This window comes from Mirounga leonina, unplaced genomic scaffold (assembly GCF_011800145.1).
Source record: "Mirounga leonina isolate KUSES-001 unplaced genomic scaffold, KU_Mleo_1.0 Mir_53, whole genome shotgun sequence".
In the NCBI taxonomy this organism is placed as follows: domain Eukaryota; kingdom Metazoa; phylum Chordata; class Mammalia; order Carnivora; family Phocidae; genus Mirounga; species Mirounga leonina.
Genome location: NW_023270807.1, coordinates 31,725,492 through 31,745,939, shown reverse-complemented (window position 1 = coordinate 31,745,939; position 20,448 = coordinate 31,725,492). Strand labels below are relative to the sequence as shown.

General features: G+C 38.3%; 2 protein-coding genes across 3 annotated transcripts in view; one reads left to right on the top strand and one right to left on the bottom strand.

Annotated features, from left to right (window-relative positions):
* The window catches only part of B3GAT2 (beta-1,3-glucuronyltransferase 2), a 65,422-nt gene extending 59,658 nt beyond the window's left edge, over positions 1–5,764 (top strand). The window contains exons 3-4 of the mRNA XM_034991286.1: positions 4,989–5,137; positions 5,223–5,764. Coding sequence (XP_034847177.1) covers positions 4,989–5,137; positions 5,223–5,309 — 236 coding nt within the window. The 3' untranslated portion in view covers positions 5,310–5,764. The remainder of the gene's footprint in view (positions 1–4,988; positions 5,138–5,222) is intronic.
* Positions 5,765–5,783: 19 nt separating this feature from the next.
* Positions 5,784–20,448, bottom strand: part of SMAP1 (small ArfGAP 1) — a 159,341-nt gene continuing 144,676 nt past the window's right edge. For both annotated transcript variants that reach the window (XM_034991285.1, XM_034991284.1), the window contains 4 exons: positions 15,293–15,420; positions 9,946–10,117; positions 8,841–9,154; positions 5,784–6,742 (listed from right to left, as the gene is read on the bottom strand). In XM_034991285.1, the coding sequence (XP_034847176.1) occupies positions 6,608–6,742; positions 8,841–9,154; positions 9,946–10,117; positions 15,293–15,420 (749 nt within the window). In that variant the 3' untranslated portion in view covers positions 5,784–6,607. The remainder of the gene's footprint in view (positions 6,743–8,840; positions 9,155–9,945; positions 10,118–15,292; positions 15,421–20,448) is intronic.

Sequence of the window (20,448 nt, the reverse complement as noted above, 5' to 3'; positions counted from 1 at the left end):
CTCCCTCCCTCCCTCCCTCCCTCCCTCCCTCCCTCCCTCCCTCCCTCCAAAAGACCGGATGTGCTCTGCTAGGAAGAGCTATGAGAGTGGATCACCTCAGAAAGAATCACAGAAGAGAGGAGAGGAGGTGCCACATACACATCTTTCTGAGACAATTCCCTGAGACAATTGTGTGTGTGTGTGTATATAGATATTTTTAAGATTTTGAGAGGGGGAGAGAGAGAGCGAGTGTGCTCAGGAGACTGGTGGGGGGGAGGGTAGGAGGCAGAGGGAGAAACAGACTCCCCACCAAGCAGGGAGCCCGATGCGGGGCTTGATCCCACGACCCTGAGATCATGACATGAGCCGAAGGCAGATACTTACCAACTGAGCCACCCAGGTGCCCCTATGTGTATACGTTTTAATTTGGAAATTGTTACCTTTTTTTTTTTTTTTCTTATTTCAAGTGAGTAGAGACTGACTTTTGAAATTACCTGATACCTATTGCCAGTAGTAGAAGTGTGTCAAGAGCCCGGTATTCTAACACCATTAGCCAGAGTGACTGTCAGGAGAAAAAGGCCATTAGTATCTTTCTTGTGACCAGACTGGTATTGTTGCCAAAAACTATCCGTTGGGAATTAGAAATAGTTTTGGCTTGTAACAGCCTTGCTTGAGAGTAGATTGTGTGTAGTTAGAAAAGAGAAAATATGCCAGTGGGACAAGTATATGGAGGTGAGACTAAATTAATATACAATAGAAGGAACTGATAAGCATTACTGATGCTTTTAACTATGGCTGGAAGGAGGAAGAGATTTGCTGGACTGGCTTTTTCTTTTCCAGTTTGTCTGGTTTTTGTTTTTTCCTTATTATAATGACTAGGATCTCTAGTACACTGTTAAAAAAAAAATCGAGAGCAGACAACCTTGCCTCATTCCAGTCTTCAAGGGTTTAACACTGTCTTTCACCATGAAGCATATATAATATTGGCAATAGGTATTTTGTAGATGCCTTTTATCAAATTGAGGAAGTTTATTAGTTTGCTGAGTGGCTTTCTAAAAATCTTAACTTGATGTTGGATTTTGTCAAGTTCATTTTCTCCACCTATTACAATTTTTTTTCTTTTTAAGTCTAATTTGGTGAATTATACTGATTGATTTTAAAATGTTAAATCAACATTGCAGTCTTGGAATAAACCTTACTTGGTCATGATTGAATGCCATGAATCCAACCAATTGAATCCAGCAATAAATCATCTCAGGACTCTGAGATCATGACCTGAGCCAAAATCAAGAGTCGGATGCTCAACTGACAGAGCCACCCAGGTGCCCGCTAAGTACTGCTTTAGATGGGTCCCACATTCTTGTTTTTGTTTTCATTCAGTTAACCACTTTTTTCATTTCCCTTTTGATTTCTTCTTAGATCCCTAATTTATTTAGAATTACATTGTTTGGTGTCCCAAATATTTGGAGATTTTCCACATATCTTCATAGTATTGATTTCTATTTGAATTCCATTATGGTCAGAGAAATACTTTGTACAATTTGAGTTCTCTTAAATTTATTGAGATTTAATTTATGGCCCAGACTATGGCCTGTCTTGACAAGGTCCCATGTGTACTTGAAAAGATTGTGTATTCTATATTGTTAGATGGAGTGCCCTATAAGTGTCAGGTCAAATTGGTTAAGTCTTATATATCCTTATTGTTTAAATTTATAAATTTTCTCTTATTTTTTCAATTTTTTTTCTATCCCCCTTTTCCACCTTTCATTCAGTTTCTGTGACTTGTGTGTGTGTTTCGGTGTTTTCCTTTTGGTAGTTTCTATTGTTAGGTCTTCTAGTTTACTAGTCTTTTATTCTGCAATGTCTTATCAGCTGCTAATAACAGCCAGTATATTTTCCACAAGAGTGAGATCTCTTTGGGTCTTTATTCTATCTTCTGTATTTCTCCTTAGCATGCTCAGTCTTTCCTCTACCTTTTTGAATATATGAGAATTATTTATAATGTCTTAATGTCTTTGTTCTGTATTTTTCTGTTGCTTGATTTTTGTTTTCATTATGGGGTTGTATTTTCCAGCTTATTTGTACATCTGGTAATCTTTGTAGCTCAGGCATTTTGAATTTTGTTGCTAGGTACTAGAAAATACATATATGTATATATGTTAGGTTATGTTTATATAAAGTATGTGTAACATGAGTTTATTACATACATCCACATATATTCACACATATGCATACATATACACATACACACACACATACATAGGGAAATACAAACATACATAAGAGACCGTCTCTCCACCCTATCTCTGCTTCACTTGAAGAAGTCAGAAGTCCGTGTTCATAGTGGATAACCAGTTTTAATTTGCATTTTATTTTTTATACATCTGTAGGACAGAGAATCCTACTCCCATGATTTTTGTAAGGCTCTTAGTATCTCAAAAACTGCCAACATCTTTAAAGCTAAATTAATTTCACCAGAAAAAAGTAAGGGTACATATAATACTTGAGGCATAAATTACTTGGAAATTAAGAAAACCCAAAATATCCATCTTGGGTTGGAAGCAGCGGTATAAGGAGCTGAAACCTCCTTGTGCTGCTTTCAGAGGGAGAACTCTCTAACTCCTCCAGCTTCATAGCAGGTCGGACGATTCCCTGAAAGGCAAGCCAGAGTTTGGGCCTCGTTAGTGCGCAATTCCTACATGCTGGCTGTGACCTGCTTCCTTTGAAGCGCTCATTGAGGAGGGGTGCGGCAAAGAAAATGGAGGAGCTAGGAGATAGAAGAGCATCTGAATTGCCCGCCTGCCCCTTTTGTATTAGAAAACAGAAAACCACTTTTCTACTGTGGTGAGCCACCCACTAACATCTCTTTCCTGGGTGGTGGCCTGCCAGGTGCACCCTGTCCTCCAGTGAGGCCGAGAAAGGGCCAGCCGTCAGCTCTGCTTGCAGAAGTGGTACACCGTGCTATGTGAGCTTGCTCTGAAGAGCTAGAGGGATATTCCGGAACCCAGGAGAGCCGGAAAATACACTTAACCTGGATCTTTCAGTGGTCACCATGATGAATGTGTTAAAAGACAAGGGAAAATGAGGGAAATCAAAGTGGCTTCATAGCATTTTCAGACTGACTAATCTACATTTTTGGATCCTTTTTTTTTTTTTTTTTTTTTTTAATAAGAATGGGGAAATAGTACCTTGAAGCGATGTAAAAAATGTACCAGATCTTCAGTGATTGAGAAGGGCAGGTCCTCAGCTAGGTCCTCAACTATAGAAAAAGAAGCAAGGCATCTGATGACACTGAAATCTGAGTTCACCTATTAGAAAAGTCACTTTTTATGTGTGAATTGGCACCTTTGGCTTTTTGCTGAAGAGGGGTGTGGCTGTTTTAGCTGTCTGAGGAAGGCTTCAGACTTGTTAGCCAAGTGATGTGAGATGCAGGTGGCCTGATTCTGCCACCACTTTCACAGGCCCTTTTCCTGTCGTCAACCCCGTTTTCCAGCTGTAAATGATGGCCAGTGCCACCAGCCCGTCATAGTATTTTTAATGGTATTTGTATTTATATACTGTAGTACCTTATGAACACTGCTCTGCAGTTAGTGAGGTCTTTCCATTTGCTAATTTTACATCAGACACTGAGTTGAAAAGGTGTCACACCTCTTGCAGATGAGGAAATGGGGAAGTTTCAGGATCAAGAAAGGTTAAGTGACTTGGCCAATGTCCCAAGTACGAGGATCCGGGCAAGAACAAAAGGCTTCTAATTCCAAATTCCTTCTGCTAGAATGTGCTGCCTCCCTCCAGGACTGGCGGAAGATACTGGGGCCAGTCCTCAGGCTGAGGCTTTAATCATTCCGCCTCACTCAGCATGTGATGTACCAAGTTGTGTTTGTAGGTAGCTTAGTGGGAGGTTTTCCTATAAAAGGGACAGGGTCTAGATGTGGGACTGGCCCAGCCAGGCAGGTGTAGAGGTGATGAGAATGCTGGTTGTGGTTTTCTCACAACTCCCCAATTACTGCCTGGTATCATTTGGTACTTACTTTGCTAACTATACTTTTGCAAAAAGAAGCATAAATCAATGCAGTTAATGTAGAAGAGGGCAAAATGTTGCTAAGAAATGCTCCTGGAGATTGGTCCTCACAGCTGATTCTGGGAGGGGGTCTGACTTTACAGTGTTGGCTTAGTCATTTCGGGCACAGGGCTTCACACTTTCAAAACAACTACAAAGGTTGTAGCGGTTGCTTACTGAGATAGCTTGTAGTGTTTAATGGCTAAGCCTTTAACACAGGGTCTGTTAAACTACAGATTTAAATAGTAATGATATTTTATGACCAAACCATTGAAGGAAATTGACAGTCATTTGTTTCCTTAAAAAAATTAAACCTCAAAACCAAATTTATCAAATGGACTGGTATCTCCTGCACTGATTTCCAAACCCCCCACCCTTGTCAGGTTGAACCAAATTGGAAATTTAAACCAAATGATTATATATTTTTCATTTCCTAGCTAACTGGCTTCAATTCCTCAGTCTTCTAAACTCAAAAGTAAATCACAGCAGTGCTGGTTCAGTAAGAGCACATATAAAAACGTTAAAGAACAGGCAGGAGACCTGGGCGGGCGCGCTCATACCCGGAGGATGGTTACTCTAAGTCTGTAGCTCTTCAGCTGCTTTTAATTCTTAATTCCCAGGGTTTTGAATGTCGGGGTGTGATGACCTCTATGAAAGAGCAGCTGATTAGCCACAGTCCAGACTTTGTATTGTACAGTAGATGTTGCCCTCGCCCCCACCCCACGCATACACCTTTGTCATTACACTGAATGTACTACATTGTAATGACTGGTTTTCCTTTTGAGACTGTGACACATGTAATGCTCCTAATTCAAGTTGGCGATCCAAGACCTGGCACATACTTGGCATTTAAAAAAATTTTTGATGTGTCCGGAAATTTTGCAGAAAAAAGGGAAGTACACCACTATTTTATTTTAAAGTCTTTTTTTTTTTTTTTAAACTTTTCACAAAGGATTTGCTGTGAGTCTTCAAGTCATCTTGTCCAATCCAAAAGCTGTATTTAAGCGTCGTGGATCCCAGCCAGGGATGCAAGAATCTGATTTTCTAAAACAGATAACAACAGTTGAAGAACTGGAACCAAAAGCAAGTAACTGCACTAAGGTATTCATTTCACTTGTGCTGCTTGGCCTTGTTCGGTGTCAGCATTAAGAAGTGTGGCTACCCAAAAGATTTCCCTCCCCTCTAGGTTCTCGTGTGGCACACTCGGACAGAGAAGGTTAATCTAGCCAACGAGCCAAAGTACCGCCTGGACACAGTGAAAATTGAGGTATAAACTGAAGCAGCAAGTGGTGCAGTTTGCCTGGCTAATGGACGTGGAAGAGGAGTCCGGAGGTCAGGCTGCAGAACGTTCAGGTATTGTGCGCTTGACTTCAGTACGACAGCCTATGTTGTCATCTGACGGACACCTGTTTCAACAGAGCTGGTCTGTCCGCTAACACAGCTGACGGGACGGGATCAAATGTATGTTTTTGTCTTCACTTGTTCTGCATGTCTTCCCTACAACTAAACTGGCAGTTCTTTGTACAGTGCGGCTAGTGACACTGGAGGATACGATTGTGAGTATCTTACGTACTTTTTGTTCTTCCCATTTGGCCTTATAATTGGTAGAACTGAGCAGGTTTTAGAAACAAATGACAGGCATTTTGCCCACTAAATGTTCCCAGTCACTCACTTCGCAATGTTTTAAGTTTTGTAAGGTTGGTGGCAGCATACATTGTAGGAAATAAAACCCACAAAAATAAAAAGGTCTATGGATTCATCTGTTTAATATAGGGATATAACATTTTGTCAATACTAGGCACCATAAAATGTAAACACAATTACTGTCATAAACCTGGATATACCTTCAAGGATTGAAAGTGGCTTGTTTAGTTACCCTGTTTGCATACAGTGCAGAGAAAGGTCTTCATGTTACTGGCACTATGTACATAAGAAGAGATCCAAATTACAGGAGAGGCAGATGAAATTTGAGTTCTTTAAACATTCGTTAAACTAAGTTTTGTAGTAACATCCAGGTTTATCTTCCTTTCACTAACCACGTTCCCTGTTAAGCACATCATAACAACAGCACAGTGAAGTGAATGAAGAAATAGAAGAATTTTGATACACTAGAAAACAGTGCTCAGTGATACATTTACATTCTATTTATATGATGAAACATTTGATCATACAGTACCTTCCTAAGGATTACTGGCTAATTTGGGGGTGGTGTTTATACTGTTAGAGGTATTACTAACATGATAACTACTTCCCTTATATGCAGACATTACAGCTATAATTTTATTGAGAGTAAAACTGATTATGCAAGTTGACTGAGCAGCTTCTCAAATAATGTGGTTTATGAAATCATGGGAAATGAGCAAAGCTGCCCTTGACATAAAATGGTTTCTCAACCTGCTTTTCACATCAAATTTAATCAGTACAGACCAACACGGTCAGTCAGATAATTCTTAATAGGAACAAATGGGGAAAAAGAAAAAATATATATGTACATGAATAAACAGGGGAACTAGATGCATTTTAGCAAGGAATGTCAGGTGGTAGTTCTGGATGAAACTTGCATTGCAGTTTTCATTTCCACAGCTGTGTGCTGAGAGTCTGACCCGATGAGCTTCCAGACCATCCTGCTGTTGTGTTGGGGGGCTGGCCAAAACCCACTGTTGGGTTCGTACTACTGATACTCATGCCAGCCATTTGCTGATTCATCTGTGAAACATAAAAAGCTTATTTTAAAAGGCTTACTTCACTTTTAGTTCTTGTTTCTTTAGCCACAGTTAGACATTTTTAAGTTACCCTGTTGTATCAGAAGCTGCCTTTACTGGAGGTTTAGTCAGATAATGAAGTTTAATAGCAATTGTATGTCCTTTTCCTCAATGTGAAAATTAGTCAAAGCACAGGAGTAAAAGCCGACTACCAATTATTTCCCTAGAGAAAGCTACTTTGTTTCCTTCTTGTTCTTTATCTCCTTCCACATTTTTTAACACTGTCCATAAAGTGATCCCAATTATAGTCTATTTATTCATTTTCAAGACTCCATTTTTTTGTCCCCCAAAGATTAACAACTGAAAAAAAAAGCACCAAAGCAATCTTTGAATTTGTATCTGAGTCCACTATTCTTTTCAACTCTACCAGCATGTTGTTCTTTAACTGTAAGGACTGAGGACATTTTAGAAAGTAAGATACTCCAAAATTATACATTGTGGATGACAGCTATTATTCTGTCTTTATTAAAATCTTAAATGGTTCTATATACTTTCTAAATATTAAAAAAGGTCATAAAGCATACCTTTTCTTTTGCTTAGTTAACCACTAAATATCTAAAATTAATTTTCATTATATAAGGTATAAGATTATATATATTTTTATTCCAGACTGGAATCATATATGTATAGAGGCATCCTAACCCTTTCCCTGCAGTACTCTAACACTGATGATAAGGAAAGGCAAGATTTATCACAAAGCACAGAGTGGATTCAAAATCTATGCTCAGGGTTGGAATGTATTCTTAATAAAGTTCATTTGTTATTTTGCAAAGACACTAATGTTCACCACACTGCTGATGAGGCATAAGTGTCCTACTAAAGGATGCTATAACCACCTTTCGCTGAGAGGGTGCTGGAAAACAGCACCCCTCAGCATGCCTGGAAGTAAGGGCCAACAGTAACTCCTCACGGATTCATCTAGCACCTTAACCTGAGCTGGGTATGCTTCAGCACTTTGTCTCACAAAAGCTGTTACTGACATTTGGTACTTGAGGTTCCCAGAGGATAGAGCTCAAGAGTGAGATGCTTAACCAACTGAGCCCCCCCCCCCCCCCCCCCGGATAATTCCTTTAAATAATGACAAGAGGGGCACGTGCCTGGCTCAGTCAGTAGAGCGTGTGGCTCTTGATCTCAGGGTTTTGAGTTTGATCCCCACGCTGGGTGTAGAGATTACTTTAAAATAAAAGTGGCATTCATGGGATATACAGTGTTTTGGTAATGTTAATTATCACTACAGACTATTCTCTGAATGCTCTCAAGGTAAAACAGCTGACCAGAACAGAAACCAAGATCCCCCAAATGCTAGAGAAATCAAATAAGAACTGTAAAGGGAAGAGTTGCTGGAGCATGAACAGAAGTCTAAGGTCAGAATGGAGCACTAATACAGAAACGGATCTGAGAAAAGTTAAATTGTCAGCTTTTGGCTTTAAACTAACGTAAGTAGAAATGGGATTTTGTAATATAAGGGGATGTCTGAGACAAATATGGACTTGTCCCTAAGTAAACAAAAATATTTCTTATAAAGCCAAGGGCAGTAGTCACATGACATAGAGAACAGTCTAGATCCCTCACAAAATAGTGCTTTGAGAAGAGGAGGCTGGATATTTTTCTAATTTGTCAAAGTTACCACATAAACCCCAAAATTATTAGTGACGGTAGGCTGGTCTAAGTAGACTATAAAAATACCCCAAAAGGGAGCTGGGTTAAAAGCTTGGTGCTAATTTCATGGGAGGGGAGAAGACAGGAAGTCTCTCAAGATGCCCAAGACAATTTCTAGCTATTACAAACAGGATGTTCGCCAGTGTTATAACCTGAAGTGAAAAAATGCTTAACATTTCTTTATAGAATATTCTAAATATAGTCAGTGACTGCTCATCTGTCTATGTGATGTAACTTCGTAATACCTATAAACAGTTCTCACCTCATACAACATACCCCTACTCCAGTCTTTCTGCCAGGTTGTTAGATTTAAATAAAACCATTTAGAAAATAAATCCGGTTTCTTTGATTCTGGAGAAGTTGGAGAGCAAATGAGCTCTTACCTGTGAGAGGTTCCACTGGGGCTGTTGAGCTTGCGGCAGGCCAAACTTACTCTGGGGTGCACCCATCTGTCCCACCATTCCTCCTTGGGGGCCAACCACATTTGGAGGAAGTGGCATCACACTAGTTTGTGCATTTCCCATAAACCCATTGGGCAAGGGCATGCCCACCATCATGCTTGCACTCTGTCCCATCACATTTCCGAGAAGGCCAGGAGCTGCAGGGGTAGGCACAGGCACACCCATTGATGGAAAACCTTGAAATGCAGTCGGTGCTTGTGAGGTAAATGGTATATTTGTGGGTCCCATAAACACACCTGCATTTTAAGAACCATGAAAAGAAAATGAGAAAACAGGGCTATTGTATACAGCTGCACTCATCTCTCTAATCACAGAAAAAGGATCACCATCTTTCTCAACTACCCACAGCAAAAATTTTAATTCCAGTCTGCTCCTACTGCTCAAACTCACACCATAACCCTCAGAGCTGGTTACTTCCCGAATGCAGTTATAAACCTGAGCAGCACATTTAATCAGGATAAATAAATCTTATGCAATAGCTATAGAAAATATCCAAACTACGTAGCATGAGATTACGTGCTGACGAGCACCACTGGGCTCCCACTATCAAACAGTGAGAGCTGTCTGCCTTTAATAGAAGCAGGTGGGATGGCCTATAACTTAGCTCACTATTTAGAGGAAATGGGCCTAACACATTATGTAAACAACAAATCTTACTGTGCAGTATTTCATTATAATTATTAAAAACTCAAGTTTTGGAATTCTTGTGGTAACAGTGCTTATTGTTTACTTACAGAAAACTACTGTACACAAAGTTGTAAACTTCATGCAAATCAAAATAATTCTTCAAACACAATCCATGTCCTGTAACCTTGTGAGACAATATTAAGTGATATGTGAACAGCTTGTTAATTCTAAGTGAATAAAGTTCTGTGAATCCTGTATATGCCTTTTAAATTCTAATGCTTCAATTCTGTATTTGCACAAATTGCAACAAAGGTACCCATTACATAGAAAAACAACACAAAGGGTTTGCTTCTAGTAATGTCACTACACGTTGCTGACAGCGGATTTTAAAACGAATTACCAGGAGTACTCTGCTGCTGAATGGTTCCTGTACCATACAAAGATAAGATGGAGTCTTTGGAGAGTTGTTTCTTTGCCACCTCTTCTGACTTTGTAGCTTGCTCAGTGAACAGATCCAGATCTCCAGATATTACTGTAGACAGAGTGGCAGCTGCAGGTATAGAGGGCGTCCCCTGAGACAAATACCAAAGCAAGCTGTCAAATTCTGCATACTGAGACATAGTTACTTAAAATCTAAATGCAATTAGAAATTAATTGAACAAGGTAATACGGTGACATTACAGAGGATCATTCACAAGCCCACGTAAAAACAGTATCTAGGAGGAAGGTACAATGTTTCCTATTTTGAATCTGTTGCTGGAAGAGAGGCAGGCTGAAGCTCTTTCATAATAAGTTGCGTTTACCTGCTCAACTGACAACCGAGTTTTTGCCCGTCACATCCCGACCCACATCCTGACCACAGTGGCTTAAACAACAGCATGTGATGGCCGTGTGAGGACCACCACTCCTGGAAGATGCTGAGGCATCCCCTCTGGCAACTACTACTCCAAGCATCTGGTAGCCCTTGAAATAAAGAACATTGCTACAAGGACAGCATACTCCAAGAGGGTCCTGCGAAGGCTGATCTTGTCTTCTTTGAAAAAAAGAAAAGGCTTTTTCAAACGCTGCATCAAGATATTTTTATAAATCTAACCTAGATCAGTTTTAACCACAACATTAGGATGTTTCTAGTCCACCCAGAAATGAAGCACAGCTAAGTTCAACCACCTATACTCTCAACCATATCTTCAACCCCACTTTTGGACAAGGGGCAAAGGAACACAAAGAAACATGTAGACACGAAACAAAAATTTTCACTTAATCTATATCTGCACACAAAGTGAGATTGTTATAGCTGTGATAGTATAATGATCTCTAAAGTCACTAAATATTCAATCACATTTGTTTACATGAAATTGTTTTATAGGTGAAGAGTTTCAAAGAATTCTAAGAACAGTAAAAACTGAGTAAGAGTCTTCTCAACCTATAGAATAAGGTGAGAGTAGTAGGTACAAGCTAAAAATCATGCATATGATTTATCTTAATTTTTTAAAAATTCAGACATTCAGGTTGGCTAAAAAACCTAGCAATAAATTACCATCCAAGCATTGTATTCACAAATTCAAGCAGATCAAGATGTTGAATCTATTATGACAAATTTTTGAGATAAGCCACTTAATTTTGCAAAAGATCTAAAATGCGTAAGAAATTGGACATAATGGAATACCAAATAAAACAATATGCTTGAATAAAGTATTATCTGAACTACGAATGATGCAACAGAAGTTCACAGAAGCTAAGAGCAAGAGCTCTGGAGCCAACCTGCCAGGACTAGAATTCTGGTCCCACTGCTTACTAAAGAAAGTGGTACGTTGTACCCTTATATTGTCACTTAATCTCCACTGTCTCTCTTCTCTAAACTTGGGGATAATAAGATTTCCCACCTTACACAGTTGCTTGTGACCACAAGAAGTGCTCTGTGGCAGGGTTAAGCACTCAGTGTTTACTGTTAATGTTGTCAGGTAATGAAGCAACCATCTCACTAATCTTTCCATCATGTTTAGTTTCTGTTCAGTCGAAGAACCTGCTTAAAATCCAAAATGGCTGGGAAACCTATTACAGTAGCTCCCCCGTTTCCACCCCTTCCAAGATACATTCCAAGTACCCTGTGGATGCCTGGAACCACAGAGAATACCAAAACCTACATATACTATATATATACTATGCTTTTTCCCTATACATCCATACCTCTGATAGTTTAATTTAGAAACTAGGCACAGTAAGAGATTAACTAAAATAGAACAATTATAACAATATACTGTAATAAAAGTTATGTGAATATGGTCTCTCTCAAAATACACTGTACTCACCCTTCTTGTGATGTGAGACGATAAAATGCCTACGTGATGAGATGAAATGAGGGGAATGACAAGTGAGGCATTGTGACAAGTGTTAAGCTACTACTACTGATCACCCGAAGATCATCTGCTTCTGAACTGTGGGCAAGTGAAACCACGGAAAATGAAACCACAGTCTCATCCTAGAGCAGCCTAATATTCACATGCTCTAAACATGGATATTTCTTCTGATGAGGGTGGATAAAATAGAGTATCTACCTCAACATGGTCATAATCTAAGAAGAGCCAAACCAAATAGCATGATGAATAAGCACTCATATGTCTGTTTTCATTTTTTGGTGCTCCATTTGACAGCAGTACAACTCCAGGAAAAAGAAGAACGTTTGCCTATCAATTTACACTTTGGGACGCTGCAGAATCCCTAACCAGAGGTTCTCTGGCTGTCGGGATCCTAGGGCTGACCCAAGGAGAAGGCACAGCACTCGTGCAGGTCTAGATACTGTTTGTGTATGTATATTATAGATAGAAGGAAAGGGATGGCTTCTACAAGTCACCTCTGGGGATTCTGGAATGATTCCCTCTGAACCCCCAATACACATGTGCATTCTGGTTAGCTGAGTATATCTAACCTTCTTCACAAGACTACACAGCCAAACAGGTAAATCTCACTTTCACATGAGTGGGAAATCTTTTTTTTTTTTTTTTTTTTTTTAACATTTTAGTTATTCAGTTGAGAAAGAGAGAGCACAAGTGGGGGAGGGGCAGAGGGGGAGGCACAAGCAGTTATGGGGCTGATCCAGGACCCCGAGATCGTGAACTGAGCCCAAGTCAGACGCTTAACCGGCTGAGCCACCCAGGCATTCCTGAGTGGGAAATCTTTTTAAAAAACATTAATTATGAACGAAATGAGCACTGAAAGAATTATAGGGGCTCAGAGTAATTCCTATTTCTGTCCAATCAATTTTACATAATAGAAACCCAGCAAAATTAGTAATTTCATAGTGGGAGTGTATGTATAAAATGTGTACTTTAACCTGCCTTTCCCCTCTCCCCATTTTGAAAGCCATTAGTTTGAAAACATATCTGGGTTTTAACCTTTACATGTAGTTCAGATGAAAGATAATTCTGTTCCCCAAGTATTTTACAGGGCTCACAATACAACTGGCACAGTTTTGGTCCAAAAACAATGCTCTAAAAAAAGAATTAGATGTGATTTTAAAAAAAGCAGTCATGTTACTCTTAGTTATTAATGCAGAATGCACAAAGCATGCAGGTCAGACCAACCCCTCATGAAGGCAGGAGCGACACCCCATATTGCTTGTCGGGTGCTCCTTAAGAGTTTAAATGACGTCTGCATTGTTCTACCTGCTTTGATACTGAACAGAACACATGAAGGAGTACGCCGAAGCCTCAGATGTGGGGTCTAATTCTCTAAGCAGCTGCAAAGAAACTCTCACAGTCCAGTGCAATCGAAGGAAGTCTAGCAGATAAAACAGCCTCACTAGAATGCTACACCAAGAGAAACTGCTTTTCATGCTCAGACTGTCAAATATTCTAAATGCTTCTTTCTGAAGCCACAACATTAGCATTAGACAATTTTTACTACCACATGAATACCCCTGCCTGCACAAATTCACAAGGTGCTTAATGTTAACTGAAACCACAGTAGTAACAAACAGTTCCTCTTTTTATGTGTTGGGGGAGGGAGAAGGAGCCAAGTCATAAAATAAAGCTATCTTTTCTGAAAATAAAAAATGATGCAGACAATTTTGATAAAGATAATTTAAACTAATTCCTCAAATTTATTTGCTCAATTCTATTGGTAATTATACAATGACTATCATAATAACAAAAAATATGTGTAATAAAATAAGCAAATTAATCTTCTTAGTAAGACATAGATTCTTATTAAAACTTTCTACCCAAACAATATACATTTGGCTCCGTTTTTCTAGAGAAAAGGGAAATATTTTACCTCAAAAATTATGCTGTACTGAAACAAACTACTGTTCATTTATAAAGTATAAATTTAAAATAGAATCTTAAAGCTGTATGCTTAAGAGTAACCTATATCCCTAAAAAAGTTCATATATTCACCTTAAAGAAAGCTAAATACTTCATGGGATCACTTGTATGTGGGATCAAAAAAAAAAAAGTTGAATTCATAGAAAGCAAAATGGTGGTTACTGGGACTCAGGAGTGGAGGAAATACAGGGAGGTTGATACAAACTCAGTTATAAAATGAATTAAGGTCTGAGGGCCTACAATGTGACGATAGTTGATTATACCGTATTACATAACTGAAATTTGTGAAGAGAGAGCTAAAGTGTTCTCATTAAAAAAAAAAAAGTAAATACATGAGGTGTTGGATGTGTTAATTAACTTGGTGGGAATCAAATATACACTTTAAGTATTTACCATTTTACTTGTCAGTTATACCTCAATAAAGCTGAAAAAATATTTAAAAGTATTAAGCAATTTACAATTTTAAAAAAGGAATGAAGGCAAAAAAATTCCATGTAGTATTAAGAACACAATTCAAAATTTCTTTACCATCAATATGTAAAAAAGTTCTGATCATTAATATTGTTCTAAATATGGGGCGCCTGGGTGGCTCAGTCGTTAAGCGTCTGCCTTTGGCTCAGGTCATGATCCCAGAGTCCTGGGATCGAGCCCGGCATCGGGCTCCCTGCTCTGTGGGAAGCCTGCTTCTCCCTCTCCCACTCCCCCTGCTTGTGTTCTCTCTCTGTCTCTCTCTGTCTCTCTGTCAAATAAATAAATAAAATCTTTAAAAAAAAAAATATTGTTCTAAATAATTTTTTAAAAATCATTTTAAAAAGTAAAAACAGTGTGTCCACTATACTTCAGTTTTAAAAAAAGGTTTTAGGACTAACTTAAAACAACTAATCTTCATAAAAAATATGAGTACTGAATTTGCTAGAATTTCTTATTCTTGGTTTTCCTGCAGCCAGAGCTAAATCTTCGGAATGGCTCAATACAGCATAAAAAAAGAACTACTGGCTTGTAATCAATATTTAAACACCCATGGTTTTAAAACCTCTGAAGTGACCTTGTTAATCTCAGGCAAGTTTGAGATAGTCTGAGTTTTCCCACTGGTTCACTCTAAACAGCACTGTTTGCCTAAAGCAGGAGTCCGCAAACTTTATACAGTGACTATTTATTAGGCTTTGTGGGTCAAACAGTGTCTGTCATAACTCTTCAACTTGTAGTGTGAGAGCAGCCACAGACAATATATAAACAAATGGAATGGCTGTTTCAATAAAACTTTATTTGCAAAAATGAGCTGCAGGCTTAATTTGCCAACTCCTGGCCTAAAGAATAAAGTTTTCAAATCAGAGACTGCTCAGAGACAATTCTTTCAAAATTAAAATTTTGAGACTTTTCAAAAAAGAAGTCGTGATCATGTAAAACCATATTCTTATTACATACCTGAGCTGGGGGTATGACAGTTGCAGGTAAGGGATTAGAAATCATTGGTCCAAAGATGTCTAGATCATCATTCAGGGACGGCAATGTGGTTGTGTTCCCATTGGTCACTGGTGCCTCAGCAGGGCCATCTGAAAAGAATATAGATTCTCATCCTAAAGTAGATTCTCTTAAATTACTTGAAACATGGCATCATTGAAAAAATATATGGTTTAAAAAAAAAAAGTTCAAAAGTTGACAACAAAATATATGTCCCCCTTTTACCCCAGGCTCTCTCCTCTTTCCCAAAGAAACTATTTCCAGTTTTATTCTCCCAAAAATATTCTTTACTCACCGGTTTCTAGGTATAATATATCCAGACCCCATTTTTACAATAGTGGTATTACACTATTCACATTATTCTGCATCCTGATGCTTCCTTACGTGCCAGGCACTGTTCTGAGTACAGACATTAACTCATTTAATTCCCATAACGTTATGAGACAGACACAACTATGACACAAAAGAATTCAAATATGACTCATGAAAGCATTTTTTTTTCATTTCTAACCACAAATGGCAACATTCGTTTGAAGTCAGACCTCTTAAAAGAACTAGTTCATGTTTTCCAGTCCATTCCGCATTCCACTTACATCATGTATTATACATCATGTAAATATGAACCAGAAATAAAATATTTTAAAAGGACAAGATATTCTAGATTAAAAACACAATTAAAGGAACATCTTTTTTGTGGTATCTACAAGAGCTCAGTAAAGAAACTCAAATAACAAGGACATGTGAGCCAGTGGTGCCCATAAGCTGCAGAGGTGGGGACAGGGAAACAACCTCATCAAACAGACATGTTTAATTCTATCATATGAATAAGGAAGCATTTTATTAGCAGAAAATATAACTATATTTTATATATGCAGTTTAAATTCACACAAAAAAAGCACATGTCCTATAAAACAATGACCAAGAGGAACAAAGGTAAAAAAGCAAAAACCTGACAAGTTGAGTATAAACTATGTATTTCCAGTTTTTCAGTTAAAATTTTTTGCTTCTTCAATAGCAAACACTAATAATTAGGAAAATTTTACGAAAAAAATACCTTACACATGAGAAAATATTATCTTTTATTTTTTGGTGAATACAGAAAATGTCATTAATTGATTTTTATCACAGGTCATGTCAGTCTAGTTTACAGGACACCAGTGAGCCCAGGATACACTGTGTGAGAACCAAGAGGTTCACCTACTCCAGGCAAATGATCTGTGTCCATACTTTTATAAACTGTACATCTTTCAGAAATTTAGGTCTAGGTAGTACACTGTACTTCATTAAGAGTATTTATACTTTCAAATCTGAATTCTATTCAGTATCTAGTAGTACATTATCTAAACTATAAAACAACATGCAGTACTTTATTTGGTTTTTGAAGTCTTACTTTACCCTTCATACCCTGAGGATCACATATGTGACTAATAAAAATAACAGCCAACACTCAGTATAGTGCTTGTTTCGTGCCAGTCTAAAAAAATACAAATACATAAACACATATATGCGCTTTAGTCTCTATACTGATGCTATGAGAGAGGTACTATTAATTACCCTCACTTGCAGATGACAAAAACATTAAATTTGTCCAACGTCACAGAGCCAGAGCAAAGCCTTGGGTTATAATATCTAAATCAATTTTTACTACAGAATCAACACATTCTTGGAAAAGATACAAACTATGCAAAAATTAATAAAAGTTCCTTACCATAAATGATGGTAATGGTTGCGCAATAATGTGAATGAATGTACTTAATGCCACCAAACTGTAAACTTAAAACTGGCTAAAGCGGTAAATTGTACATTATGTGTATTTTACAATACAAAAAGTCCCTACATTTTTTATGCTTATAAACAAATGCTTAAAAACATGCTTAAGACAATGTATATACAAAAGTCGTTTTCTTTAGATAAAATTGTTTTTGTGTGGGTGAGGGTGGACTGCATTCTATACTGCATGGACTTAAAATAACTTATTTATTCAGCCCTTCACTACTGGACATTTAGGTAGTTTCCAGGCTTTCACCATTACAGAAACAGTAAATATCCACAGTCCTTCATATAAAGCCCACACAGCTCACTTCCTTCACAATTTCATGTTCTACTACTGGACTGCAAACAGCTTCATTTTCTCATTCCATTAAAAATTATTTGCATTTAAAATCTGACCTTTCAAAATCTCAGAAAAGCATTCCACACAAACTCCACCTACCAAAGTGGAGCTGCCATGAAAGTCAACTCATAATGTTAAGTCCAAGGAACTTTGGAATCCTTTAGAATAAGACCCACAAAGCATCTCCTTAGAAATAGTGATCTTTACGGCAAGGTTGCCACTGTTTCCAAGTGGTTAAGGAAGATACTGTTTTAACTACAAAAACCTAAGATGAGGAACTTTCTCCCAGGTCTGACCAAGGTTTCCAATCCAGCCTCGTGACAGACAACGGTGACTCTTCTCTGCTTTCACATCTGCAGCGCACGTGTCTTCTTTTCTCTCTACCCTGGTTTTCTCCCCATATAATCCCCTAAATATTACCCCATTGATTTTTCTTGTTAATACAAAAGCTAAGCATTCACAGAATTGTTGAAAAACAAATCCTTAACCTAAACAAAAACTTCTCAGCCTTGCATAATCAGTAAATACAAGTTCCCAATGGGTTTTCCCAATGGATTTTAATGTTTGTGAATTTGACTTGCTACCCTGGCCTGCTGTTTAGCATTCTCTAAAAAGGATTGTTTCAATTCATTTTGAAGGTTGTGTTTTTGATTGTCAGCATTTAAAAAGGACAGTTAAAGACTGTCATTATCATCATTATAAACATCATAGTTCCCGGACATTTTAAAAGAATGTTTACATGTTATCATTTTTGTCTCTCTGAAAGACGGGAAAGGCATCTCTTTCCACTATCTCCAGTAACAGAAACCAGGGCACCAACAGATTAAAAGACTTGTTCAATGTCACTTCCCTAGTTAAACAGCAAAGTCTGCACTAGAACGGAGTCTTCTGATCCCTAGGCTAGTGAGTGCTCTTTACTTTAAACCACATTTCATCAGTAGTCACGTAATTAAAACTGTACCTAATTACGAAGACGTCACTTAAAATTCTGAAATTTAAAAGCCAACTTTTTTTTTTTAAAGATTTTATTTATTTATTTGACAGAGAAATAGCAAGAGCAGGAACACAAGCAGGGCGAGTGGGAGAGCAGGCTTTCCGCCGAGCAGGGAGCCCGATGCGGGGCTCAATCCCAGGACCCTGGGATCATGACCTAAGCCGAAGGCAGATGCTTAACGACTGAGCCACCCGGACGCCCTAAAAGCCAACTTTTAAACAGTTTATAATTATTTGCACCAAGAGCAGCAGTGACACCAAAGGTTCAAAAACCATTCAGCACCACATGCACAGTTCCTCTTCATCTCCCCATTCCACTGTCCTACCAAGCCTAGTATCTTCTCAATTTACAGGGAAGGACACAGGTGGATGTGGTCATCAATGAGCAAACTGGGCTGAGGGAAGCAAGTATCGGGTATAGTCAGCCCTGGGTCAACAGAGTATTTACATATCACAGTGAGTTCAATGAATCCTTTTGATCAAGGGTCCACTAATAGCACAGTCTTTGCTGACTGAATAAAAGCGCAGAGTCCACAAAAGCAACAGAGAAGTGGACGTCTGTGCAAACTAATCAGAATTCACCACAGTCATGCACCTCGGAGTGAATGTTGGGTTCCTTCCTCAGCTACAGAATGGTGGTGGGAGCAGCCAGCAGCAGGAGGAGGGAGCAGGCCCCTTTAATCAGTATGCAGAAACAGTAGTTGGCGGACAATAAAAATAATGGGAGATCCACAGTACAAGAAAAGCCTAAGGCAAATGGAAGAAATTTAGCTGGGGACAACATCATAAAGAACGATAATGAAGCACAAAGGACCCCCTGAAAAGGCAATGAGCAAACTGAAGAAATTAGGACAATGCAGTAAAGTGAAGGAGGAATTTCAATCTTAAAGGCAAGGGATCAAGCCTACAGTTAGCTGCTTGTGGGTAACTGTTTTCTTTCAATGTTACCTTAAGGTTTCAAAGCAGTGTTTTATCTGAAAACTGAGTTTGTAGATGTCTGCTTTAAATTACACAGATACCATCAATTTACAAGAAAATGTTAAAATGTTTCGAGCTAAAGAAAAAAAAGTTGTTAAAATCAGTGCTACATCTCACATGAACATAAGGCATGCCCAGCATGCATTTACTGGCCTACTTTGCATCATGACACTGATAAATGCCTAGAAAGAAGGTAACATTTCAAATATGACAAAGTCATGAAGGCCAGTCTCTGTCTTCTAGAAATCCTCAATATGGTGAGTAAGACTGCTGATTCTATTAATTGTGGCTATGCCAGAACTCATCTAACACCAATAATCCAAAAGAGTAAAGGTAAAAAAAAAATAGAACAAAACAACCAAAACAAAACAGTAAGACAATATTTAGTGTCTTCTTTTTGGTTCATTCCAAGTGCCTTTGAATGATAATTTGTAAACTAAAGGAAGTAAGAATATAATACTTTGCATTTTAATAACACATTTTTAACACTAGTATTTTTATTTAAATTCTATTGCCAGGTACTTTCATCAATGCCTTATATAAAGTATCTGAGTTTAATCATATCACCTCAAGAGAATTTTACACAAAGTCTAGGATTTCAACAGAAGTCTGGTGGTGTACCTAGAAAACTCAACTGCCATAACCAGTTTGAGAAGCTTTTTCTGGAGCACCCAAGCAGAAACTGGTGCCCCTTCCCCATCTAGGGTTAAAACAGTTAAGTGGCAGTTGCCCTATGTCCCTAATAAAACCACGTGGAGGGTGGGGCTGGCTTTACTACCACCCTGCCCAGGCACAGTACTTGGCCCGAGCTCCCTTCTAAGGCAATTGATGACTCCCAAATCCAGAAGACCTAACACCACTTCCATTGTAGACCCATCCATCTGGTCAGCCAGGCCTACTGACTTTTCCACCCCAAATCCAGGGGCTGCAAAAATGGCGACCTTCCCAAGTACCTCAATATTTTCATTTTTAGGGTTTCTAAAAAATATTTTATTTATTTATTTATTTATTTATTTATTTATTTATTTATTTATTT